The sequence below is a fragment of the Desmodus rotundus genome, chromosome 12 (genome assembly GCF_022682495.2).
Source record: "Desmodus rotundus isolate HL8 chromosome 12, HLdesRot8A.1, whole genome shotgun sequence".
Lineage (NCBI taxonomy): Eukaryota > Metazoa > Chordata > Mammalia > Chiroptera > Phyllostomidae > Desmodus > Desmodus rotundus.
In genome coordinates, this window is record NC_071398.1 from 34,737,175 (window position 1) to 34,764,621 (window position 27,447).

Consider the following 27,447-nt stretch of genomic DNA (forward strand, 5'->3'; position numbering starts at 1 on the left):
AAAGAAAACTTTGTATTTTACCAAAAGCAACCAGCAGAGGGAGCCTCTCTAAGGAATCATAGACTAGAAGGTCTTTCATGGAGGTACAAGGAATTACAAAGGAAATCAACCAAATAGACAGTTTTGAAGTAAAATGAAGTGTTAACCATTTCAGTACTAGCTATTTCTATTCACCCAGATATCCAAGTTTTCTTCAAAATGAGAATCCAGGTTAAATTAAATATTTTTCAGTAAGAACTTGAACTGAAAAACAAATTAAGAATTAGGAAACACAAAACTCTTACAAAAAGTGAGCTTTAAATTTAGTGTTTGATAGGAATAAAAATATGTATATAAATAATTGTTCATTTCAGGAAATGGCATACCATCTGAATAATCAAATTAGAAATTTTGGTGGGGGAGAAACTCACAGATGGGATTTAGGGACATGAAGTAAACGGCCAACCACTACTTGATATATCAACTGGTTCTAAAACTTTGGGCAGGATCTACCACTGGACCCTCACAATTGAAGGGGAAATGATTTAAATACGATCTGTATTACCCAGCTCTCACTTTTGTTCACACAGGCACCAACAGTGCCATTGTTCTTCATTATCTCTATTTCTTCCTACCTACATGCTTTAAATACATTTTTTAAGATTTTATTTATTTATTTTTAGAGAGACAGGAATAGAGGGAGCAAAACATCAATGTGTGGTTGCCTTGGCCCTCAACCCAGGCATGTGCCCTAACATGGGAATTAAACTGGGGAACCTTTGGTTCACAGGCTGGCACTCAATCCACTGAGCCACACCAGCCAGGGCTAAATATACTCTATATAATTAAATATTCATTTGCATTGTAATTTTAATAGCAAAAGTCTTCTGATATATGCTTAATTTTTGCCACTTACTGATAAAGCTATGATATTGATACTTATAGCTGAATTTATATGGATATCACCAGGATAAATCCCTACAGGAGGAATTGTGGAGCTGCTGAGGTCAGTATCTGATATTTTAGGCCTATGATATATTAAACAGCCCTCCAGAAAGGCTGTGTAATTTATTCAACAACTTCTGTGCCTGTTGTTGTACAGTCTGGCCCAAAATGTAGTATTTTTATTCTAAAATAATTTAACATGATGGACACAATGGTATCATATTATTTCCTTACTTTGCTTTTCTTTATTAAGTGAGGTTATACATTTACTTCATGTATTTGTTGACCATACGTCTTCTGATTTACTTGTTCATGTACCATGCCCATTTTCTTACTGATTTGTAGGAGCTTTTGTTCCAATTTATTTGTTTATTTTTAGAGAGAGGGGAAGGAAGGGAGAAAGAGAGGGCGAGAAACATTGATGTGCGAGAGAAACATCAATCGTTTACCTCTTGCACACTCCCAACTGGGAACCTGGCCCACAACCCAGGAATATGCCCTGACTGAGAACTGAACCCGCAACCTTTTGGTGTGTGGGATGATGTCCCACCCACTGAGCCAAACCAGTCAGGGCAGGAGCTTTTGTTTTAAAATAAATTAGGAATACTTTATCTATTGTAAGTTTACAAATATAATTACATAATTAAAAATAAAAATGGTTCAGCCCTGGTCAGTGTGGCTCAGTTGGCTGGCAAAAGGTCGCAGGTTTGATTCCTGGTTGGGGCACATGCCTCAGTTGCAGGTTCGATCCCTGGTTGGGGTGCATATAAGAGGCAACCAATTGATGTTTCTCTCCCTTTCTTCCTCCCTTCTCCTCTCTTAAAAAAATAGACTAAAATAAAAATAAAAGTGGTTCAATCTGTCCCCTGATTTGCAATAACACTGAGTATGTAATGACATGAACTTGAGATCATTAGGGTTGTTGCTGGAACAAAGGAGAAGAAATTCTATGTTCTAGACTCAGCTTTTCAGAAATACTGGGTGACTTAGAGAAAATGATACACTGTTTACAAGCTGTGAACACAGTAACAAAGGAAGATAATATTGCTCACTATGATTCATGAGTATATAACATTTTAGTTATATTATTCGTCTATGAGACTTGGCTTCAGTCACGTTGGCTTCCTCATCGTGGGTCGGTAATCATGACATGGCACTAAGACACCATCACTACACATAAACCTGTACAAGCAGAACACGTGTTCTGTCAGCCAGCATGGGGTTTGTCCACAACACAGCAATCTTTCCAAAGATGTGCATACTTCTATCAGAGCTTAGGCTTGTGTTAATGTAGGAGTCACGTTACCATGTGGAAGGGACTTGAACCACGATTCTGGAGCCTTCTAAACTGATTTGAGGGGCGTAGGCTTCTTTATTTTCTATCTGTGCTGTGTCAACTACCACCTAAGAGAGAAACAAAAATGACAATCAGCATTCAGAGAGAAAAATGAATTACAAATCCAGTACATGAACCTGCTGATGCTAAGTGACTCTGGCAAGAACCATTGCTCCAGGAGGGCAGTTATGCAGAGGCCAGTCAGGAGCCCCATGGAGACAAAAGCAGGTAATAAAGATGACTGAATACAGTAATACTTCAATAAACAGAAACCAACTTCTGAGTACAGGATGTGCTGAACTTTGCAAGCACTTGCGGTACTTCTTCTAAACTATAAATGTTAGTTAGGAATTACTTTGCTTCCTTTATCTCAGTATTTTTTGAATTTATACACTTGAAAGAGTAAAAATGTCACACAAAAAAATCAAACCGATGCTTCAGAAAGCCCATTTGTAATGGCTAAATCACAAGCCAGAAATGGATGAAACTGTTTTTAAAGAGCATTTTATTCTCAACCATAACATAAATAAAAACAGAACACTTCAGGAGAGATAAAGAACCAGCCCTTTTCTCAATGATTTCCTATTTGGAGGACAGTCTTCAATACTGCATCATATAATACAGTATTCTACATAGGGTTTGACAAAGTAATGAATGTATTTCAAGTAACTAAAAGAATTTTAAGAAAATAATCATAAAAAACTTTAAAATCAAATCTGTAACATATCAGAAGGGTTAAAGCCATGCAGAGTTGCTTATTATGATTCCAACCTCAGTCTGTAATGGAGCTAATTTCCATTGCTGTAAACAGAGTTCCCACAGCTGGTCTGTAATGTCCTTTGGAAAGACTTCCTGTCCAAGTAATAGCCATTGTTGGACCAAGCAGGTGTTTCCTCTCTTCTCCCATCCCAAGAACCATAATCTAAAGGTTCTTTGTCAGCCACTTAACAAAGGTGCCCTGGGATCAAGGGGCAGGGATCTAGGAAGAAGTTTCTGATCTTTGAATAACATAGAACTCTTTTTAAAAAGCCTACAATGTTTTCTCAGAACAGCCTGGGTGTCCTTCTGCCTTACTTTGCACACTTCTTTCTGGAGACCTTATTGCCATGTTTCTCCTACTTTCATTTAGGTCTTTGGGAGTATGGCTCAATCTCCTAAAGGCAGGGGGCTCCAGTTTATGCCTCTCTGAGGGGTTCCTAAACTAAGGAACAGATCCTGAGGAAGTGTGACTCACCACTGTGGACAGGCCTTCCTCTGGCCCTCTCTACAAGGCAGCGCCATCCAGAGTTCAGCCACCAAAGACTTCACCCACATCAAACAAAAGGACAGTACCCTCCCAACACTACTTTCATAAAGTAGGAATTAGACTAAGAAACAGTTTTTTAATTTCCTTAATTTCTAATTAGCTTCCTTTAGCCTCTGACTGAAATACCGTAGCTTTTCAAAAAGTAGTCATTTAATTCTAGAAAGTGGGATCAAATACATAAGGTTATATGGGAGACAGCTAAACAGTGACTTCAGATACTGACCCCATCTAATTTTGGCAAAAGTTATTCTTCTCTCCAAAGGTGATAAAGACCACACTTACTTTTGATTTGACACTGTTATTTCTAAGAAGGAAACAGAGAGCTTGGACACAAAGTGACTGGATGGGGGCATTACTAATACCATTGAGGTCTCTCAAAGGTGATATTTAAGCTGCCATTAGGAAGATAAGAAGAAGTGAGTCATGTGGTAGTCAGAGAGAAATATTCTCAGGTAAAAGGAGCATCAAGTACAAAGGCCTAAGATAGGCAGAACCTTGGTGTTTTTGAGCAACACGAAGAGCTCTGAAGTAGTCAGGTCAGGCCAAAGGACCCTACCAAGTCATTACTAATGTAACGGCATCCTTAAAATGGGAAAGCTTGCAACATCATTTTGCATCTAGGTTCCCTGACAATACATATTATCAATCTATAAAAGAAGGAAAAAAGGCTTTTTAATGCTGCTCTTTCTTTACCTTTTCTATTTGGTCTAAACTCTGTAGCACCAAAGAACTTTTAAAATTATTCAGTGTTTTCCCACATGCCTGTACCACATCCTCACATGCCTGAAACATCATCTGTCCCTACTCTGTCAATCCCATCCGTCACACGCATTCACTCACCAGTCCAGCCTGGCCAAACAGCAGCTGTACGGCAGTCTTGCAGGCACCTCGCCATGTGGATGGGCACACCTGGTTCAGAACTTCAGTTACAGGAAAATCATCCCTTGGTGAGATTCCGTTGTAGCAGCCTGCCTCCTTGATCAGCTGTAACATTGTATGCTATAGATTGATAACAAGAGAGTTCAGAGCTCATGATAAAGCCACACAAGGTTCTAAAATTTGTAGACTGAAATGCATTTACAGGTACACAACAGTCCTTAAAAGAAAAGCATTTTAAGTACCCCAAACAATGGAATTTAATTCTTTCTTCCTTTTTTTTTATCCTCACCCTAGGACATTTTTATTTTCATTGCTTTTAGAGAGAAAGGGAGAGAGAGAAACACTGATGCAAAAAAGAAGCATCATTCAGTTGCCTTCTGTACACACCTGGACCAGGGATCAGGGATTGAGGACTGAACCTGCTAGCTAGGTATGTGCCTTGCAACCTTTCAGTTATGGGATGACACTCCAACCAACTGAGCCACACTGGCCAGGGCTGGAATTTAATTTCTTAATTATCATCATCAAACACCCTCAGAGATTTTTCTTAGTCCTATAGAGTGAGTGGTTGGACATGGATACACATGCATTAATACACATGTGGTTATTTCTATACTAGCACAAAATACAGCATTATTGAGCAATCTGCTAATGCAAACTGGTTCAGGAATTTTGAATTCTGAATCCCTTTAAATAAGGGAACAAGATCATCTGGTAGAAGTAAATACCAATGAAAACCTCAACTGTATTTTGGATGACCAAGTGGTCAGGTATGCAGGCTCTGGAAACAGACTGCATAAGATCAAATTCCAACTACTACTTTCTAGGTCACACTGTGTGACCTTGGCCCTTAGTTCCTCTGTCTCTCCAGTGGAGAAAAAGCGTGTGCTCACGGTGATCACTAAAGGAGACAACGCATGTGAAATGCTTGGCACAGTGCCTGGCACACATGATGCTCCACAAATGGTCATTATTACTGCTGTATTATGACAAGATTTCTCCTCTTATTTTTTTCATGAAAATCCACTAAAACATTAATCATAAACAGTATTTTACTTTATTATTTTTAGAGAGGGGAAGGGAGGGAGAAAGGAAGGGAGAGAAACATCAGTGTGTGGTTGCCTCTCACGCACACCCTACTGGGGACCTGGCCTGCAACCCAGGCATGTGCCCTGACTGGGAATCAAACCAGCGACCCTTCGGTTCTCAGGCTGGCACTCAATCCACTGAGCCACACCAGCCAGGGTTAATTTTTAAAAATATCTCTTATTAATTTTAGAGGGGGAAGAGGGAAGACACACACACATACACACACACACACCAATATGAGAGAGAAATATAGATTGGTTGCCTCTCATATATGCCCTGCCTGGGAATCAAACTCCCAACCTTTAATGGTGTATGGGATGATGGTTAACCAACTGAGCCACACCAACAGGAGCTTAATCTATATTCTTTCCAAGCCCTCAGGTTTCCAAAAGAACTCTATTTTCAAGTTCACACCCGGGTTGTTGGAACCCCATAGAAAACTACCGTCTTAAGTTTCAGATTGTCAGCAGCTGACTCGTTGAAGGAGACACCCTTCAGGAAGTGTGATCCAATCTGCACAGGGACAGTGGGAAGCTCACACTGCATGGGCTGTGGAGGTGTCTGCCTCCGGCCTGTTTGCTGTGCTTCTGCCTCGCTGCAGCAGCCCTGGAAAAAGATGTGGAGGGGAGAGAAAGGTGACTTACAGCTCACCTGTCAAGACACTTGGTTCAATTGGTATAGAGACAGTACCATGCCATAGCAACTAGAAAGAAAAGCATACCTGCAAACTGGCTTCAATTGCCTTTGGATTCAAGTGGAAACCAGCTTTCATTGCATATTCACAGTGGCCTAAGCTTTCCAGAGCTATTTTATATGCCTGCAAAGAAATCGTTTTCAAACATCAAGCTTACACAGATTATAGAATGACAAAGTCCAATGTTAATAGAAATTTAAAGTTTCTATAGTTTTTAAAACACTTACGGGCAACTACTGTCTTATCACTCTTTCCAACTGGTTCGATATCACAACTTTAACTCCCTCCCTTGTTCCTGTCTCTGAGGTATCACTGTGCCAGTTCTAAAAAACTTACTTGCAAAGCACTGTCAATTTTTATGTTCAATTCTTTTAGCTGGTGCTCAGGAATTGCTGCACTTTGAGAACAGAAGAGTTGTTGAACTTCAATTCCTGCCAGGCGGCCATCACAGCCTCTTTCTCTCAATCTAGATGTTGCCTGCAACATAAATAGTTACTGGTAGGGAAAATAAGATGCTACAGATACTAGCAAAATTAAAAAACAAAAAAAAAGTAACTGAAATAAAGCAAGAAATCATCTTAAGCATTAGATATAAATGAGACATTCTGGATTATTTGTATTACAAAGTGGGCAGTCAGAAATTCTGAAAGAGTTAAGTCAAGCATCCTGAAGAAAAACACAACCTGACATAGCACTACCTTATTTAAGAAACCCTAGGAAAAAAAAGACTTCCCTGTGATTTATTTCCTTATTATTATTTTTTAATATATTTATTATGCTGTTACAGTTGTCCCATTTCTCCCCCTTCACTCCACTCCATCCTGCCCATCCCCTCCCTCCCACATTCTCCCCCTATAGTTCATGTCCGTGGGTCATACATATAAGTTCTTTGGCTTCTACATTTCCTACACTATTCTTACCCTCCCTCTGTCTATTTTCTACCTACCATTTATGCTACTTATTCTCTGTACCTTTCCCCCCTTTGTCCCCCTCCTACTCCCCTGCTGATAACCCTCCACATGATCTCCATTGCTGTGGTTTTGTTCCTATTCTAGTTGTTTGCTTAGTTTGCTTTTGTTTTTGTTTTAGTGTGGTTGTTAATAACTGTGAGTTTGCTGTCACTTTTACTGTTCATATTTTTTATCTTCTTTTTCTTAGATAAATCCCTTTAACATTTCATATAATAAGGGCTTGATGATGATGAACTCCTTGAACTTAACCTTACCTGAGAAGCACTTTTTCTGCCCTTCCATTCTAAATGATAGCTTTGCTGGATAGAGCAATCTTGGATGTAGGTCCTTGGCTTTCATGACTTCAAATACTCCTTTCTAGCCCCTTCTTGCCTGTAAAGTCTCTTTTGAGAAATCAGCTGACAGTCTGATGGGAACTCCTTTGTAGGTACTTGTGTCCTGTTCTCTTGCTGCTTGTAAGATTCTCTCCTTCTGTTTAATCTTAGGTAATGTAATTATGATGCGCCTTGGTGTGTTCCTCCTTGGGTCCAGCTTCTTTGGGACTCTCTGAGCTTCCTGGACTTCCTGGAAGTCTATTTCCTTCACCAGATTGGGGAAGTTCTCCTTCATTATTTGTTCAAATAAGTTTTCAGTTTTTTGTTCTTCCTCTTCTCCTTCTGGCACCCCTATAATTTGGATGTTGGAACGTTTCAAGATGTCCTGGAGGTTCCTAAGCCTCTCCTCATTTTTCTTCATTCTTGTTTCTTCATTCTTTTCTGGTTGGATGTTTCTCTCTTCCTTCTGGTCCACACCGTTGATTTGAGTCCCAGTTTCCTTCCCATCACAATTGGTTCCCTGTACATTTTCCTTTGTTTCTCTTAGGATAGCCTTCATTTTTTCATCTAATTTGTGACCAAATTCAACTAATTCTGTGAGCTTCCTGATTACCAGTTTTTTGAACTGTGCATCTGATCAGTTGGCTATCTCTTCATTGCTTAGTTGTATTTTTTCTGGAGCTTTGATCTGTCATTTCATTTGTGCCTGTTTTTTATTTTTGGTCTCAGCACGCCTGTTACGTAAAGGGGCAGAGCCTTAGGCGTTCACCAGGGCCCGATAACACTGGTCTCAGCAATGTGATACTGTACTTGGGGGAGGGGCCAAGAGGGAGCAATGGCGCTTGATCCACTCTCCGCCAGATTTCAGTCACTCCCTCCACTACCCACAATCAAATTGGGCCCCTCTGGTGCTGATTTCCGAGTGGGTGGACTTGTGCACGCTCTAGGCCCCTGTGGGTCTCTCCAACGAACTCTCCTGTGAGACTGGGAGCTTCTCCTGCTGCCGCGTCAATCCCCATGGGTGTTTTCAATCAGAGGTTTGAGGCTTTATTTCCCTGAGCTGGAGCCCTGGGTTGCGTGGTCTACTTTGTTCCCCCACTGTTCCTCCTGGTTTATCTATGCGCAAATGTGGGGCTGCAGGGTCTGCCAGCCACCACCTTTGTGGGGTCTGCTAGCTGTAGCCTGGCCTGCCCTGTTCCACAATCCGCCACCTTGCTGGATATGCCAGCCGCAGCCTTGCAGGGAGTCCTCTCCGTTCAGCTGCCTGTCTCTGCCCCTCCTACCGGTCTGGATAAATGTTTCTTCTTTATCTCCTTGGTCATCGAACTTCCATACAGTTAGATTTTCTGTCAGTTCTGGTTGTTTTTAAATTGTTGTTGTCCTTCTTTTGGTTGTGCATTGGAGGCACAGTGTGTCTACCTACACCTCCATCTTGGCCAGAAGCCTATTTATTTTTTATGTATGAAGAATATTTGCATTTAATATTTCTCTACTTTAAAAAGACAGATTACCTAGAATATTGGCATTTGGGTTTCCAGAATTTTTTTTAAAAAGAATGTATATGGTTGGGTGTTCCTATATATCAAAGTAAAAAGCTGCACCAATACAGAACAAGAAAAAGAGTACACTGGAACATTAAAGGAAAACCAGAGCTTTTGAACTATGCACAGAAAAATTAAATACTTACTGTTCAATCATTAAATATGTTTATGAAGAGTACATAAGCAAGAGAAAAAAGAAGAAAAAAACAATCCATGTCTTGTAATAAAATATACGTTATATATATATATGGTTCAGGACTAGAGAATACAGCAAAATTTGTATTTGATTAGGTAAGATGAGAGCTTCAAAATGAACTCTCGATTCTCCAATGTCTGTTGTTGTTGTAATAATATTTGGGCAACAAATAACATTTTTAAAGTTAATATTTGTTCTTCTAGGCTAATGTAGGAGTTTTAATGTTTACCAAAATTGCAGAATTAAAGGAAAGTAATTAGCAACTATAATGCTATAAAGTTCCAAACCTGAGCCAGGTATACATGTATACCACTTCAACCATTCCCTGAACCCTAACAGTCTCTTTCTAAGGACCTTTCAGGCAAACATTTAGCTCACAAGGCCTTGTTAGGTGTCACTGGATAGACAGTGAAGCACAAAACCAGGTCCCTACCATCTTGGAGCTGTCAGCCTCATGGGTCAAAAGGCAAATAAAACTTTTAAAAATTAAAACGGATAAAAACACATGGAAGGAAACAGAGAACTGTAACAGGCGTACTCTAGACACTAAGAAATCAGCATTTAGGCTGAAAGTTTAAGGAGAAGAAGGCAGTCAACGAAAGTTGCGGGAGGCAGTAGGACAGGGAGACATGTCAGCAAAGAAACCAGAACCCAGTGAGTTAGGGGGATAGGAAGGCTGGTGAGCAACATAGAAGACAGACTGTGCAGACCTAGACAGATCATAGAAAGGTTCACACTTTACCCTAGGGAAATCATGTGCAGCACCACCCAATTTTAAATGAAAAGAGATGAAGGATGGCCAGACAAGAAAGGGAAAAAGGAGTGCAGCCACTACAGGTATCAGGAGGGAGTAATGAACTAGGGTACTGACAGTGCATATGGAAAGAAAGGAACAGATCTGGGATAATATTTTGGAGGTGGGACCTGTAAGCCTTTTTTATAGATTAGATGTAAACATAACAGAAAAATTGAGGATAAATCTCAGGCTTCTTGCATGAATGACCCAGTGTGGGATGGCACCACTTGCTAGCATGAGGAAGATCTGGACAGGTTTATAGGGAAAAGTTAAGCTGGTGCCACCTGGACAGCTGAGGTAAACAGAAGCTAAATACAGGGACCATGAGCCCACACACTTGAGGGCCCCTAGTACACAGGCAGTTTCTAAAGTCCCAAAACTAGATGGAGACTCCTTAGTGGGAAAGGCGCCTAGAATTGAGCCTTGAGAAACTTACATTCATAAGTTGTGTCAAACAGAAGCTAGCAAAGCAGATGGACAGAATAGCCTGAGAGGCAAAAGGGTAATAACTAAGAACGCCTGGTTCAGAAAAGCTACCAGAAGCAAAGTTTTCCAAGCACTTATGTTGCTATGAGCTGCTGGATGGAGTCAAAGCGTTCCCTAGATTTGGCAACACAGAAGGCAGCAGTGACCTTGACAAGAGAAGGCACTCTCTTGTGTAGGAGTGGAAGTCAAATTTCAGTGAACTGAATGATGTCATTCATACAAAGTTTCATACTATATAAAATAGCTTATACTATTTATGAATACATGTAATAGGAATAAAAATATTTAAAAATATGCACAGGAGTCACAAACTCCATATTCAAAAGAGTTTACCCTACAGAGAAAGGAATGTGAATAAGATAGTGGAGGGATACAAAGAAGATTCATTTGAATTTGTAATAATATTTTTCTATGAAAAATAAAAGGTATAAAGCAAATGTGGCAAACAGTTAAGATTCATTTGACAAGTCCTGGCCACGTAGCTCAGTTGGTTAGAGCATTGTCCTGATATGCCAAAGTTGTGGGTTTAATCCCTAGTCAGGCCACATGTAAGAAATAACCAATGAATGTATAAATAAGTGGAACAACCAATCGATTGTTTTTCTCTCTAATTTATTTATTTAATATTTAATTAATTTATTTTTAGAGAGAGGGGAAGGGAGAGAGAAAGAGAGGGAAACATCAATGTGTGAGAGATATATCGATCAGTTGCCTCTTGCATGCCCCTAACTGGGGACCTGACCCACAACCCAGGTATGTGCCTTGACTGGGAATAGAACCAGTGACCCTTTGGTTCACAGGCCAACGATCAATCCACTGAGCCACACCAGCCAAGGCTCTCTCTAAAATAAAAATTTAAAAAAAGATTCATTTGACAAAGCTAAAAGAAAGACAGATGGATATGAGTGACATTTCCTATATGCTTGAAATGTTTCACAGTAATATTTTTTAGAATGAATCAAAGGTGAGGTGGACAATTCTAAGAAGTTGGCTATGAAAAATAGCAGAGAAACTGGGTAGGGCAGGGTGGACTTTTGAGTTTGTAAGCATGTTTGCAGCATGCTGAAAGGGAGAAAACACAGGGTCCCACTACAGAAATCTTACAGAGTGGGGACAGGGCAGGCCCTGGACAAGAGGTGAGGTAACCTCCTCCACTCTAATGAAGGGGAAGGAAGAGAAGAGGGTCTAAATGGGGAGAAGGGGTGTCATTTTGGTGGTGTGTACAGGAGGGGCTGTTACCAGGTGGATTCTATTTTCTCAGTGTACTGTGGAGTACCGTCACTGGCTAGAAGCAAAGTAAGAAAGGCAGAAAGGCCTAGGCAGACTGAAGTGGGTGAAGGAAAAGGTCAAGGTGAGGAAGTCAAGGGACTACCAGGAGGCTTCATGTGGGCTGGGTTCCCAGCATGAATGATGCCAGCAGGTGGAGTGGAAAAGACGAGCCAGGTACTAAGAGTAGGAATGGGAGCTGCGTGATCAGGAGGTTGAAGCCCAGCAGCCAGGAGGGCACACAGGGTTGCAGGATGACAAGATGAACATCTGGATCCCACTGCCCAGCCACCTGCAAAAAGGCAACAATTCCCGCTCTCAAATTTGAACCCCAATTAGCATTTCAGGGCTGCTCAGATAAACACCAAGAAAGCCAAGAAAAGCCCTTGGCATGAAAGGAGACCAAAACAAACAAGCAAACAGGAAAAAAGAAAATTAGAGAATGTAAAATGTTAAGATGTAAAACAAAAAAATCATGCTTAAAAATCTGATTAAAGAAGATTTCTAAAACATAAAATGAAATACTTCACCAATTTAATTATGGAATGATTCAAACTAAATACTATATAATAAATCAATGTTACTCCTTAACTATAAATTACCTTTTACTCTGTAAAACAAAACTAAGTGCTAGTTAAAGCCTCAACTTGAAAAGACTTTTTTACCCTTGCCTTGGAAAAAAAGGAATACTGAAATGCCTACAAGAAATGTGTTGTCACCAACTACCTACCTCCCCTCCGAGCTGCCTGGCTGACTACTTACCCTCTGCAGCCGGCTCTAGGTGTCTTTACAGACTGAGGCTCTAGCCTTTTCTCCCTATTCCCTCTTTCTAGAAGCTTTGCAGCACTGATCCTAGTTGGAGGCAGGGCCCTTCCTCTGGGTTCCCACATACCTCCATTACAGCCCCTTAACTGGTTTTTCTAGGCCCTTTTTCCAAGGAGGCTGTGAGTAGAAGCTGTCATTCTAGTACCTGGTGCATGCCTGACACAAAGTGGGCATTTACGAAGACATTCACTGTTAAATGAATGAACAAACTACTGATAACAATTTAAAACTCACATTTCTAAATGAAACGGCTCTTTTAAGAACCAACAGGCAAAGGCCTCTCCTGTTTGAACACAGGGCAGCAATCTCCCCCCAAATCAGGGTTACCTCAGCAGCCCCCCGCCAGGATCGCACAGCTTCCTCCAGTTCAGGTGTGTGACCCATGCCAGATAAGCTGCTGCCACTGCTGCTGTTCTTTTTTTCAGGCACAACCACCTCAGCAAAGCAAGAGTGAGCCACTGGCTGGACCTTCTGTAATGCCTGGGTCAAAAACTGGAAATGGACCTGCACCACGGTCAGGAAACATCGTCCCAACACCTGTGAAAACAAGAGAGCCAGGCATTTTTTTAGTTTATGGGCTGCTACTGCATTAGTACAATATATTCTCAGCCATCAATTTGAGTACAAGGTTAACAACTAACTGGAAATGTGAAATTATGTGACGTTAAAAAGCCACTACGCTTTTGAAGGGTTTGCCTTTGTTCTCATCTCTGGACCTGGGTGCCTGATGCCTACAAGCCAACCAAATATCGAGGCCCAAGGTCCAAATGGGTCTTCCAACTTCTCACCCAGCCTCCTCCATTCCTGTTCTCCACTCCCCTCATCTGGACTCTGGCTCACATCAGCCCTGCCTGTCTTTGAGCTCTGGCTAAACCAGAGCAACCCACAAATCCAATTGTGTCTACACATTATTCAGGTGCCAGAGTAAAAGCCACGTGATTCAAAATCTGAAGTCAGTTTGGCTATAAGACGACATTCCACTGTAAATGGAATCCAAATATACAGGTTATTTTGGTAACAGTGTTATTAACATAGTTATTAACATAGCTGCATGTCAGATTTCTAGTCTTACAAAACAAAGCTGACAAACCACTTTTCAGTTGTCCAAAGGAGTCAATAAAACCTGTTGGACAACTCCATTTGTTAGTACTGTAGAAACCCTCACCTGATCCATACTAGTAGTGGGTTGGTTGATAGAGTAGTCCATTAAGGCAGCAAATTCACTGAAAAAATACTATGTATAATATTATTTTTTTAAAGATTTTAATTATTTTTTAAAAAATATTTTATTTTACTGTTAGAGAAGAAGAGAGGGAAGAAGAGAGGGAGAGAAATATCAATGTGTGGTTGCCTCTTGAGCACCCCCTACTGGGGACCTTGCTCGAAACCCAGGCATGTGCCCTAACTGGGAATCGAACCGGCAACATTTTGGTTCGCAAGCCAGTGCTCAATCCACTGGGCCACACCAGCCAGGGCTATTTATTTATTTTTTGAGAGAGGCAAAGGGAAAGATACAGAGATTGGCTGCCTCCTGCACACCCATAACAGGGGACCTGGCCTGCAACCCAGGCATGTACAACTGACTGAGGACTGAACCGGTGACCTTTCAGTTCACAGGCTGGCACTCAATCCACTGAGCCTGGGCTGCTGCTGCTTCTTTTTTTTTTTAGATTTTATTTATTTTTAGAGAGAGGGAAAGGGAGGGAAAAAGAGAGGGAGAAAAAAACATTTTTAAGATAAAAATGCATATTTATCTGCAAGCTTCTGGTGCTGTTCTCTGACCTTGCTGGTCCCTATTTGCCTGCTTGTGTTAACCCCAGCTACAAGGTGTTCTCTATGATTAACTGTTTCTTTTCCTGTAAAGGAGAGCAAGAACTTGCCACAAGGAAAGCAATCTGAGCAGAGAGACCCTCAAGATTATTGACATTTTCCCCTAATCTTTTACAGTTGTTTTGCCCATACCAAATTTGACAACAACAAAAACTTTTTGCAACTTTTATGTTCCATAACATTCTGTTTTTTTCATGGAATGTATTTCATATTTCACTGGCTTATATAGTAGGTTATTTACAAAAATTTACTTTATTTATTAAGTTGGCAATTTATCCAACTGGTAGGAGCACAACTGAGAGGGCCCACTCTCTGCCAGCACTCAGTGGACTGGGGGAGGTGGTAAAGGCCAGGGAACTGTTCCCATCACCTTTACAGGGAACTAAAATCTGACCCCAATGGCCACCCTCTGGCCCAGTCCTGTCCCTTGGAGCAGACAAAAGACAGAATCAACCTTGGATTGCTCATTTCCTAGTGCACATTTCAGATGCTGCCCTTTTCTATCCCCACTGGTCAGAGTTCTGCTTCCTGGAGAAAGAGAGTCAGGCAAGTTCCCAATGGTGACACGTAATCCCTCTGAATTATTTTCCTGTGTGGAAATCACCAGGACCAAACTAAAACAAACAAACAAACGCACAGAAATCTCACACCAAAAAGCACCTACCCTCTATAGTGTACAATCAGAATTACAGGATAATCCTCCATCCAAATATCCTGGGTTTGTACCCACACCTCCCTCAAAGCTGCCACCCCATCAATGATCTGTGCCAGATGAGGCAGGGTGAGGGACACAGAGAAATTGGACTTTGGAACCTAGAGAATGTAACATGAATAGAATAAATGGCACTTATTTAGTATTGTATGTAATAACAGTCAGATTTAATTGAATACTCAGCATGTATTTCTCCTACGCTAAAGATTTCACATGGATCATCTCATTTTATCCTGGGAACAACCTGATGAGTTCATTCTCATTTTACAGACAATAAGGCCAAGCCACAGAAAGTCTATAAAACTTTGTCAAGAAATGTGGCAGAGTGGTTAGCCAGTGTGTCTTAATGCCTTCAACGGGCTCTAAACAGTTGGATACAGCTATGGGTTGGTTGCACTGAGACCAGGGACATGACAGAAACTCAACCTTAACTGGCTTGTGCCAGAATGAGTGTGTTCTGAAGCTCCACACAGTACAAACACAGGAGGAGCAGCAGAGCCGAATCCTCAGACACACACACTCTTCCTCCTCCTCCTTCCTCAGCTTCTTGGCAGGCTCTGGCAAAGGTGGGGAACAAATGAAAAAGTATATGTAAAATTAGGGGCTATTGGAGGAGGAACACTAAGAGGCAAGGTGGGAAGGAAAAGGCTCTCTAAAGAGAGGACCAAGAGAAGAGAGTGTCATCCCACCCCCTTCTAAAAGGAAAAATTCAGGAAAAGGGCCCTGCAGCCTGATGCGGAGTGCAGAACAGGACATTTTCTGACAGTGTTAGCCAATGACAGGATGGGGCTAGGAGTGGAATTGTGAAAGGAGGAGGGTGCTGCTGGAGGAATAAGGGGGAGGGGAGACGCTGCACTGTTTTAAAAGGCAGACATTATGTATGTTGTCTCCACTAACCAACTACATGTTTGACCTTGGGTGAACCATTTAATCTAAATTTCTTCTATGTAAGGACCAATGAAAGTAAGAACTCAGCACCTTCCTCTTCCTACCCACGATGCATGGGATGCATGGAGTGTCAATCCAAATGTTTGTGATGAAATATTTGTGCCATAAACAATTCATTGAAAGTCAATCAAACCAATGGTTACCCTGGACCTCAAAAAAGTCATTTCATAGAATATCTGCTCTAAAAGTTTGCATGAAGTAACAGATTCATAAATAGTACCTTCTCCTGAGAGAGGGTAGAGGTCAACCTCCAGCCTGCCCCTACCCATCTTCTCTCCACAAATCTTCTCTTAGCCCATGCTCCCCTCCAGTAACAGATCCCACCCACTCACCCAGGGATGGACTAGTCCTTGGGGTCTTCCTGAGAAACCTGGAAGGAAACATAAACTTGGAAGCATGTGACCCCAGGGCACTGGGTGGCTGTTTTTACATGAGAAGGTTTCCCGGACTGGGAGATTCAGTGAGGTTGCAGAACAGATGTGGCAAGCTGGTGAACGAATGAGTGCAGTGGTCAGAGAAACATTTGAGTTTAAAATGCCAGTGGAGCTATACTTACAGCTCTATCAACAACTACCATTTATTGAGGGCTTAACCTGTACCGAGCACTTTATATACAGTGAAGAAACTCTATGGGCTGATGACAATTCATCCATTTACAGATGACAGCACTAAGGCTTACAGAGAGAAACTTGATCCAATGTCAAGCGGGTAAGGAGTGGTGCAGTAGAGGTCCAACACCAGGTCTGTTCTGACTCCAAAGGCTGTCTTTCTAACCACAAGGCTGCTCTGAATTCCTATGACAAGATCCAAGGTGCACCAACAACAGAGGGTGGACATTAAGAGGAAAGGAACCCTGACATCCTCCGCACAGTGTCAGGCCTCGGGGTGGGAATGGAGACTGAAAGGCATGGCTCAGTCTTCTCTGACAGTGGGAAAGGGACTGGGGCGAGAGTAACAAGTGGGGTGGCCTGCAGTACTCCTGTGGTGTGGCATGAGTCCCAACGTTTATGATCTCCACTGTAGAGAACAGCTGCTAAGACTGGCCGGAAAAAACAATGATAAACAAGGGGGAAGACACATGGGGCTTAAGTGAAAGAACAGCTTCTCCTACCTCTTGAGGAATTCCAAACTCCAAACCCCAAAACATGTCTAGTCCTCCAGTGTATCAGTCTCATATAAAAGTTATGAAGAAAGCAACTGGATTTAATCTTACCCTTAGCATTTGCATTAAAAAAAACCCATTCACCCCATGCATCCCTAACTGACGTAATTTCAGGTAACAACAGGCCATTATCAGACTTTGCATTAGAAGAAATCTTTTGGTGTGACAAATTCCTCATAAAGGCGCAATTCCTGGTTATAGACAATCAGTGACCTTGTAACTTGTGCCTACACAGAATGTTCTGAATTATAAACAGTAATGAAGGATATACCAAAATGAAACCGTCTTTTCTGGGAATCCCTGATGGAGGAGGGAAAGGGTACAGATTCACTTTCCCATTCCCCTATATATGTACCACACCCAGTTACTAAGGGTGTTATGTTCATGAATATAATCAGAAAACCTTTTCTTTTTGGTAATGTTTACATTTTATTAATTAGAACAGATTTTAGTTTAAGGCCATCTTATTTTGAGCAACAAAAGATCAACTCTACTTCACAGAATATTTCAAAATTTGTTTCTCATTATTCCTCTCCTAGAGCTGGGGCCTGACTCAGCCCTTAATATCTATATGTTGGAATCTTGGAGTGCCCAAGACTACCCCATCTCCCAACAGTACTATGATCATCACATCAGTACTTCTCCTCAGTCTCACTTAACAATTTGTCTTTTTCACATGTGCCATAGTGTCAAAAATTTCCAGGGATTCTAGCATTGATTTCTCATCAGTTTAAAAGTCTAGAGTGAATGAAATGAAGTCGATTAGAATTAGTTACTTTTATTAGAAATTCCAATGTTATTCAATCATTTCTTTGTCCTCAATCCTTAATTACACCTTAAGCATTACATTTGTTTCCAAGTGTCTTCAATCTTGCTCTTTTGTTCTTATGACAATTCCAGAGTCATTACATAATGACCTAACCAAAAAACCAAAACGTGATACAAAGACCTAAAGGTATCTCCAGAGAGACAGAGAATGCACTGGACCATCCCTGGGCTATGGAAAGTACCTTATGAAAATTAGATTACATTGTGAAAATATAAAAAACAAGCTTACAGAAACTAACATGTATAGTCTGACCTAAAATCTGACTACAGTGAGTGCTTAAATATTTAAAAATAAAACAAACAAACAAAACAATAACAAAAATTTCTCTGTGGTCAGAATTAACCTAGAGCATAAAGAAGCTGCCATTCTGTGTTTAAGAGAAAGAACCAGGGAAGGAAGAAAAGCTAACGCATGCTTAAGTGTTGGCTGAGCCAACACCAAATGCTAATCATTCTGCCCCTGGACATGCTGTGTTACTGCTGTTGAAAATATCAACAGACAATTTCTGAACTCCTACTAATATGCCAAGCAATGGGGTGCACAAAACCTTTTACATTAGTAATACGTACTCAAGACAAATAAATTAGGGGAAAAATGACCAACTACATAAATAACTAAATGTAACAAACATTACTAAATAGAATAACTACTGATTACATGTTTTTTATACAGCCTACATTTGTACCTGTAGATGGTTTTTGGAAAAATTAAATCATGTTATGGGTTCTGTTTTATGGCCTGCTTTTGAAATAAAATAAATAGGTCAAAAATTTATTAAATCAGGTCAACACACATAGGAAGTCTTGTATTTGTTATATTGCTATAAATCTTAACATAACTCATAAGGATAATTACAAAATATCATCCAGGACACAAAAAAGTTAAATGCAACACAAAGTAACTAGTAGATGAGCAAGTACTGTGGGTTTATGTAGGGCAGGGATAAACTTATATGTAAGTCACACTCAGACAGCAAATGGCCAACATTCCTTTTGTTGTGTGAATATATTTATTAAAAATTGTCACTTCAGTCAAAAAATAAATACTAAATTATGTCAGCTAATAAACTGACTAAAAGGCAAAAGGAATTCTAAGTGGAAATTTGACTCCATAAACATATTAATCACTTAGGAAAAGGGTTCTCTGAATCTTAGGTGACATGGTACTAGCTGCCTCACAGGAGTTAACTTCACTGAATAGGGATCACCATCCCCATTTGACAAGGACACTCCCAGCCACTTTTATTCACATGGTATTCCAACTGTAACAAGTCTTAGGCTGAGGTAGGAAAAGGGATCTCACACCTCCTCCCAGCAGCATTTGAGATGGTGGGCCTTCTTGAATCAATGCTTTCCTTGGCTTTTCTAAGGAAGAAAGGTAGACTGGAGGAAATTAGCAGGGTCTCTTAAACATATCCTTGGGTAAAGATTTAAAAAAAAGAAGAATCCAAACTCTTCACTGTGTCCTACAATATTCTACATGATCTGGCCCCCGACTGTTCACTGAACTTATTCCTATCCCTCCTCTCTCTGCTCTGGCCACACTAGCTTTCTTGCTGTTTCTCAAAAATTTTAAGAAGTGACTCAGTGGATTGAGTGCCAGCCTGCAAACCAAAGTGTCACTGGTTCGATTCCCAGTCAGGGCACATGCCTGGGTTGCCGGCCAGGTCCCAGTTGGGGGTGTACAAGAGGCAAGCACACATTGATGTTTCTCTCCCTCTCTTTCTTTCTCCCTTCCCCTCTGTCTGAAAATAAGTAAATAAAATCTTAAAAAAAAAATTTAAGAACAGCTCCCATCTCAATCAAGGCTTTTGCACAAGCAATTTCCACTACTTCAGGGTTTCTCAACTTCAGCACTACTGACATTTGGAGCCAGAGAATCCTGTTGAGTGTGTGTGTGGGGGGGGGGGGGGGGGGGGGAGGCTGTCCTATGCACTGTAGGATGTTAGCAGCAGCCCTGGTTCGGAGAGCAGCCACCACAATCACTCAGATCATACTGTTTTGAATAAATTTTGAAATCCTTACTATTAAAAAAAAAAAAAGACAAAAGCAGAGAGTAATCCCTTCCTCCTCAGGTAACTTCTGATAAAATACCTCTTGATAAGATGAAGTGAGGTGAATGACTCAGGTGTTGTGACTTACCTACAACTGACATTCTGACTATACACAACAAGCACTTGACATCTTCTCCCTGGCATGCCCAAAGTATCACTCCTCTTGTAGTTTGGGACCATTATTAAGTTAAGGGTGACACAAACATAAGCACTGTGAGACTACACAGTCCATCTGATAAGCGAGACAGTTACTAAGTGACTAAATGGGTAGGTGCTGTATAAAGCATGGATACTCTGGACAAAGGAATGATTCACATACTGGGCAGGATGGAGCAGGAAGGCATGAGATTTAATCATGCCACTCAGAATAATGTGCAATTTAAAACTTGTGATTTATTTCCAGAATTTTCCACGTAATATATTGGATCAAAGGTAACTGAAACTGCAGAAAGTGAAACCATGTATAAGGGGGGACTACTGTACATTGTTTTGTTGAGAGGTAATACAGTGCTATAGTTGAGTTTGTACTCTGTAGTCAGACTGCCTGAGTCTAAAGCCTGGATCTGCCATGAGTCTTTTGAGAAATTGTGTAACTTCTCCCCATTTAAGTCTCCACATCGATAAAATGGCAACGTGAATTGTATCTAACTCATAAGGTTATTAATGGAATTCAGTGAGTTAGTGTGTAGTCTTACCAAATATATGGTGATGGGAGAAGACAGCTTTGGGTGGTGAACACACAATGCAACATACAGATGATATGTTATAGAATTGTATACTTGAAACCTATATAATTTTATTAACCAAAGTCACCTCGATAAATTTAGTAAAATTTTAAAAAGGTGAAAAAAATGTGTAGTCTTAGAACAAAGCATAACTATTCTTTTGCTTTTATTTGTTGTTTAAGGTATTTTGAGTTTGGTTTTTGTCACTTGTAAACATAGTGATTTTTAAGTTATTTATTTATTTATTTGAGAGAGGGGAAGGGAGGGAGAAAGAGAGGGAGAGAAATGTTGATGTGAGAGAGGCATCAACTGGTTGCCTCTTCCATGTGCCCCAACTGGGGACTGAACCCACAATCTAGGCATGTGCCTTGACTGGGGATTAAACCAGCAAACTTTTGCTTTGCAGGATGACCTCCAAACAAACTAAGCCACACTGGTCAGGGCAGCTATAGTGACTTCTTAAAGCAACTTAAATACCAGTCTCTTTCTCAAAATCCCCCTTTAAAAAAATCCCATCTCATTCTGTATAAAACCTAAACTCTTACCAGGGCCTTCAAGGTTCTCTGCCCTATCCTTACCTACCAGGTAGGTCAGAGGTTCTGGTATGGGGCCTGAGTCCTGTCATAGTGAGCTGGGTAGCGAACACTGAACCAATCAACAGTCAGACTTGAGGCTACTTCCCAATGCATCACAGCACGCATGATAACTAGAGTCACAGTCCATTTATTTGTCTCGCCCACCAGGCCTGGAACACTTTTGATTGTTCTCACTCGTCTCTGCCAGTGTGCAGCCACCTCATCTGTACTTTATCCAGGTGGAAGCAGTGAGGTAAAGAAGAAAGCAGGCCAGACAACTGGGGCCTACTCCCGGAGTTGGTGGAGCCTCAGGAAGAGTCCTAGAGTGACCAATGACTCACAAGGGGTTCCATAACATTAGGATATTTCCACTTCCCTGACTCTGAACATTTTAGCATTAGTTAGAAGTCAGAAATCCCAATCTCTATAGGAAGACTGCACTGGCCTGAGGCAGCAGAGAGGTACAAAACACAACCCCTGTGTATGCTGGTCCCAGAAGGATTTTAGGCAAATGTCGTTTCTCAGATGCTCCGATTCCTGATTTGTAAAGATGAAAAAGGCTGCCAAAGAATCCTGTGAAATCTTACAAACTGACCAGCAACCACAACAATTTAGCATAGGCCCTGGCCGATGAGGCTCAGTGGACTGAATGCCAGCCTGCGAACCACAGGGTTGCTGGTTTGACTCCTAGTCAGGGCACATGCCTGGGTTGCAGACCAGGTCCCCAGTTGAGAGTGTGCAAGAGGCAACTGATCGATGTATCTCTCACACATCGATATTTCTCTTTCTCTCTTTCTCCCTCCTTTCCTCTCTCTAAAAATGAATAAATAAAATCTTAAACCTAATTTTCTCCTTGTATCTATTCAACTCTCTTTAGCAACTATGACATTTTAAATCATATTCTCATAAAAGAAAGCATCATTGCCATTTTAGTCACCAAAATTAGGACCACCCCATTCTTTCCTTGATTTCTACCTGCTGCTGGGGTCCTGCCTTCAGAAGTATTTTTTCTCTTTCATTTTCTTCCTTGATTCACTTTTTAAAAAATTTAAATGGTTTAATAATTCAAAATGGTTAAAGGCAGTAACAGCATTTAAACAGACAAATATTTCCTATTATTATTTATTACCAACTTTAACTATAATGACTCAATTAATCCAGGCATGGTTTCCCAAAGCAAACTGAAATGCAAGTATCAGATCAATAAGATGCTAAAGTCAGTAACTTAAACCTCAGGCAGATTTTATAAACTGATATAAATCAATACTGAACTCAAGGTGCTATATGGTATTGTTAATTTGCCACAGAAAATACAGAAATTCCATTAGCTTTTAAAATTAAATTTATTAGGGTGACATTAATAAGGTCATATAGGTTTCAAATGTGCATTACTATGACACATGATCTGTATATTGCTTTGTGTGCCCACCACCCAATGTCGAATCATCTTCTGTCACCATATATTTGGGCCCCTTTACCCTCTACCACCCCTGAAACCTCTTCCCTCTGGTAACCACCAAACTGTTGTCTGTGTCTTCAAGCTTGTTTTATATCCCACGTGAGTGAAATCATATGGTTCTATGCTAAGCAAAATAAGTCAGTCAGAGAAAGCTTTTTTAAAAAAGCTTGATTCACACCTTGGACGGGTAGCTCAGTTGGTTAGAGCATCATCCCAATATGCCAAAAAAGCTTGATTCACTATTTCCTTCATTGTTCTGCCTTTCTTTTAATCACTTGACCTTACTCTCTAATATTTCCTCGGATATTGTGATTTATAGTAAGAAATATATGTATTTGGTCTTCTTCCAAGGTTTGTAGCACAAAGCTCCCTAAAACACTTGGAATTTTCTAAGTAATAAGAGAAATAAAGTACCTTTTGTTATTTATAGCAAATCTTTTTCATCCAAACCTGAGTTTATGTTGATGACTTGTTGCCAGCAGAACCAACCAAAGAATTAGTGGTTTGGAACTTTCAGACCTAGTCCTCTGGGGAGGAGAAGGGACAGGAGGTGGAATCAATCAGCCACGGACAATGATTTAAGCAAACACACCTATGTAACAAAGCCTGGAAAAACCTAAAGGCCCAAAGGAAGGGGTTCAGAGAACATTCAAGTTGGTGAACATATGGAGGTACTAGGAGGGTGGCATGCCTGGAAAGGGCATGGAATCTCCACATATCTTCCCACATACCTTGCCCTATACATCTCCTCCATCTGGCTGTTTCTGAGTTATATCCTTTTATAATCTAGTAAGTAAATCAAATCCATAGGTGGGGTCGTGGGAACCCCTGATTCATAGCCAGTTGATAGGAAGGACAGGTAACACCACCCTGGACTTGTGATTGATATCTAAAGGGGAGGGTGGGCAGTCTTATGGCAGTGAGCCCTTAACTTTAGGATAAATAGTGTCAGAAATGACCCAGAATTGCTTAGTGTGGGGAAAATCTCCACCACACATTTGATAATCAGAAGTGCCAGAAGTGGAGTATTCTGTGAGTAGACAAAAAACAAGGAAGTTTTCTTAAACATTCCCCTTTCTATTAGAAAACCACTTCACATGCACAAATTCCTCCATAAAATTAAACCACTAATTGGGTATTCCTGATATATTACTCCTATCATGTACCCATAAGTTTCTCTCTCCCTTTTTTAAATTTGGAAAATGTCCAAACATACACAAAAACAGAGTATAACAACCCCCCCCATGTACCTATCAAAAAGCTTCAATAACCACCAATACTGTGCCATTTTTTTAATCTTCTCCCCATCTCCACTTTTTGCTGAAATGTTTTGACTTCAAATCAACCAAGACCTACTACAGATTCAAACTTCACAATTATCTTTAAAATGTCTTTTATTTTTGTTTGAATCTCAACCCCAAAAGGCTTATTTTATTTGGTTGTTATTGTATATCTTCTCTCTTTTAATATAGGTACCTTCTACCGAATTATTTTTCATGCTACACTTGAACAAATCAGGTCAACTGCCTGTAGAATATGCCACCTTCTGGATTTATCTGATTGCTTCCTCGTGGTGTTGTGTAACTTGTTCCACTATGCCTCACATTTCATTCTAGAGGTCTCATTAGTTTGTTTTCTTTCCCCCTGGGGGGAGGGGAGGAGGAGAAATACAAGAATATATTATGCAGGTGCTGCTATGCAGTTCTTATCAGGAGACATTATCACCTTGTTGTTGTCATATTCAGTAATGCTGAGGCTGACCAATGGATTTGGCTAGGAAAGGGCTGATATCTCCCTTTTGAAATTCCCCTATGACCTTTCACCAAATAGTTTTATCTTCCACTTCTAAATAGAAGAATCTCAGTATTATTGTGTGGTATACTATAGTGGTATGCTATATCCTGTATATTGTATGAGGTCTGTCCAGAGAAAGTCCAACCATTGTTAATATAATGAGAATGGTTTGCAAGACATCGATATAACCTGGCAGGCAAGGAGAGTGGACTGGAACGCACATGTGTGAACAATGATGATTTCACTGTACTAGTCAGTGGGGGTGGTAGACGCCACTGAATGAGCATGTGTACTCTGTGGCTGTCACATTCAAAATGACTGCGTGAGGAGAGCAGCCATTTTGCTGCAATAAATCTGCAGCAAAGTTTGCATTAAGCTTGAATATTCCTCCACAGAAACTATTCAGATGATTCAGAAGGCCACAGCTATGGGCAACTGGTGACTGGCAGCTTCATCACAACAAGCAGCCCACATCCCCTGCAGAGTTTTTTGGCAAAACATCAAATCACCCAGGTGACTCAGTCCCTACAGCCAGGAATTGGTGCCCTGGGACTTCTGGCTTTTCCAAAACTGAAATCACCTTTGAATGGGAAGAGATTTCAGACTATAGATGAGATTCAGGAAAACAGGATGGGGCAGCTGATGGAGTTTGGGAGAACAGTGTGAGGTCCCAAGGTGCCTGCCTACTTTGAAGGGGACTGAGGTGTCATTGTCCTATGTACAATGTAACCATTATTATATAAAAAGTTAAAGGGACTTATTTAAGAAAAAGATCAAAACTATGAACAATAAAATGGCAATAAATATATAACTATCAACAACTGAATCTAAAAAACAAACTAAGCAAACAAGAGGAACACAGAATCATGGACACAGAGAATGTTTTGATGGTTGCCATATGGGAGGGAAGTATGGAGGAATGGGTGAAGAGGTGAGAGGATTAAGAAGTATGAATAGGTAGACACATGGGGATGTAAAGTACAACATAGGAAATGGAGTAACCAAAGAACTCAAAAGCATGACCGATAGACAGGAACAATGGTGTGGGGATCCCCTGAGGGAATGGGGGGTGCTAGGTGCAGGAGGGCACGGGGGGAAAACTGGAACAACCAAAATAGCATAATCAATAAAATATAATTTAAAAAATAAATAAATGTCTCTTTTTCATGACCTTATATACTATACACTGTACTGCAGAATATACTGTGATATATTCTAAGTACAAGAACTGATACAGAGAAATCTGATAAGATCACTGGGAAGGAGTAGGAAGGGGCTGTAGGAAGAAGTTGCCCAAGGCCATGGTAAATAGCCTAGGGCTAGATTTAACCTGAATGCCTTCCACAGGGCAGGGAATGATGGGAGAGAAAACTGGAAATAAAAGCAGCACTCTTGGGCTCACTGGCTCTCTGACTGGCTGGCTCTGGCTCTGGGCTTTCTTTCCCGAGGATGCCTCAATGATCGTGCTGTAGCTGACTGTTTTCCAAGGACGGCATTCTGAATGGGAAGAAACTCCGGGGGCAGCCTAGGGTCAGGCTGGCCTGGCAGAGGGTGGCAGGGTTATTCTTTGGGTATTGTAGAGCAGGGGTCCCCAACTTCTGGGCCACGGCCTGGTACGGGTCCTCGGCCTGTTAAGAACGGGGGTAGCAAGCAAAGCTTGCCTGAGCTTCACCTCCCGTCATTTTAACCCACCTCCCACCACCCTGGTCTTCCAGAAAACCAGTCCATGGTGCCAAAAAGTTTGGGGACTGCTGTTCTAGAGGGAACAACCTCCAAGGCAGAAGCCTGCCATTCTTCCAAAATTGTGTAGCTTTTGTATCTTATGCTGTCTTAGTTTGTAAACTAACCCTATAGAAATAAGATAATTAAATCAAACAGGGAATGATAGGAGAACTCAGATGTTAAAGAGTTTAACCTTAATTGATAGGCTTAAGTGACTAATGCATGTGGAAAGCTGTTATTCCAAAATTGTGAAGCTTCTGAATAGACTCCTTTCTTTATGACCAAACCTTTGCCTCTGGAATTTTGCCTAGAGGGTAGCAATGGGCAGCAGGACCCCAATTGCTGTTCACTAACAGAATCTCATCCATTAGAGCTATATGGTTATCCTGAAAAACAATCTGTACTGGAGAAGCAAGACATTTAATTTCTTATTTCTATCCTTTTAATTAGCAATTTTCAGGATAAGAAGTTAGTTGCAGCCGAGGCTGGTGTGGCTCAGTGGACTGAGCGCCAGCCTGCGAACCAAAGGGTTGTCAGTTCGATTCCCACTCAGGGCATATGCCTGGGTTGTGGGCAGGGTCCTTGGTGGGGGGGCATCTGAGAGGCAACCACATATTGATGTTTCTCTCCCCTGTTTCTCCTTCCCTTCCCCACTCTGTAAATATAAATAAATTATATATATATACATACACACACACATATAAATAAATAAATAAATAAATAAATAAATAAATAAATAAATAAATAAAAGAGGTTGGTTGCACAGCATGTCTTGACAAATCAAAGTCAAAGGGTCCAGTCCCCCAGAGTGGCATATGCCCTTTGGCTTCACTGGCTTCTACCCACAAGAATGGGCTGGGCAGACAGTGAATCTTGTTTCCTGTTCACCATGAAGTTTACAGACTCACCCAAATTCCAACTACTTAATTCATTATAGCTTCCTTCTAAAGGCTAAAATCTGAAAACAGTTTAATAGAAGAAGATTCACCTCAATAAAAGGATAAGCCAAAAAGAA

At 40.8% G+C, this 27,447-nt stretch overlaps 1 protein-coding gene across 8 annotated transcripts in view; it reads right to left on the minus strand.

The window, feature by feature from the left end:
• Positions 1-27,447, minus strand: part of GARRE1 (granule associated Rac and RHOG effector 1) — an 82,444-nt gene that overhangs the window by 14,184 nt on the left and 40,813 nt on the right. For all 8 annotated transcript variants that reach the window (XM_045185396.3, XM_024577381.4, XM_053914722.2 and 5 more), the window contains 6 exons: positions 12,951-13,160; positions 6,565-6,705; positions 6,256-6,351; positions 5,979-6,140; positions 4,407-4,565; positions 2,231-2,328 (listed from right to left, as the gene is read on the minus strand). In XM_045185396.3, the coding sequence (XP_045041331.1) occupies positions 2,231-2,328; positions 4,407-4,565; positions 5,979-6,140; positions 6,256-6,351; positions 6,565-6,705; positions 12,951-13,160 (866 nt within the window). The remainder of the gene's footprint in view (positions 1-2,230; positions 2,329-4,406; positions 4,566-5,978; positions 6,141-6,255; positions 6,352-6,564; positions 6,706-12,950; positions 13,161-27,447) is intronic.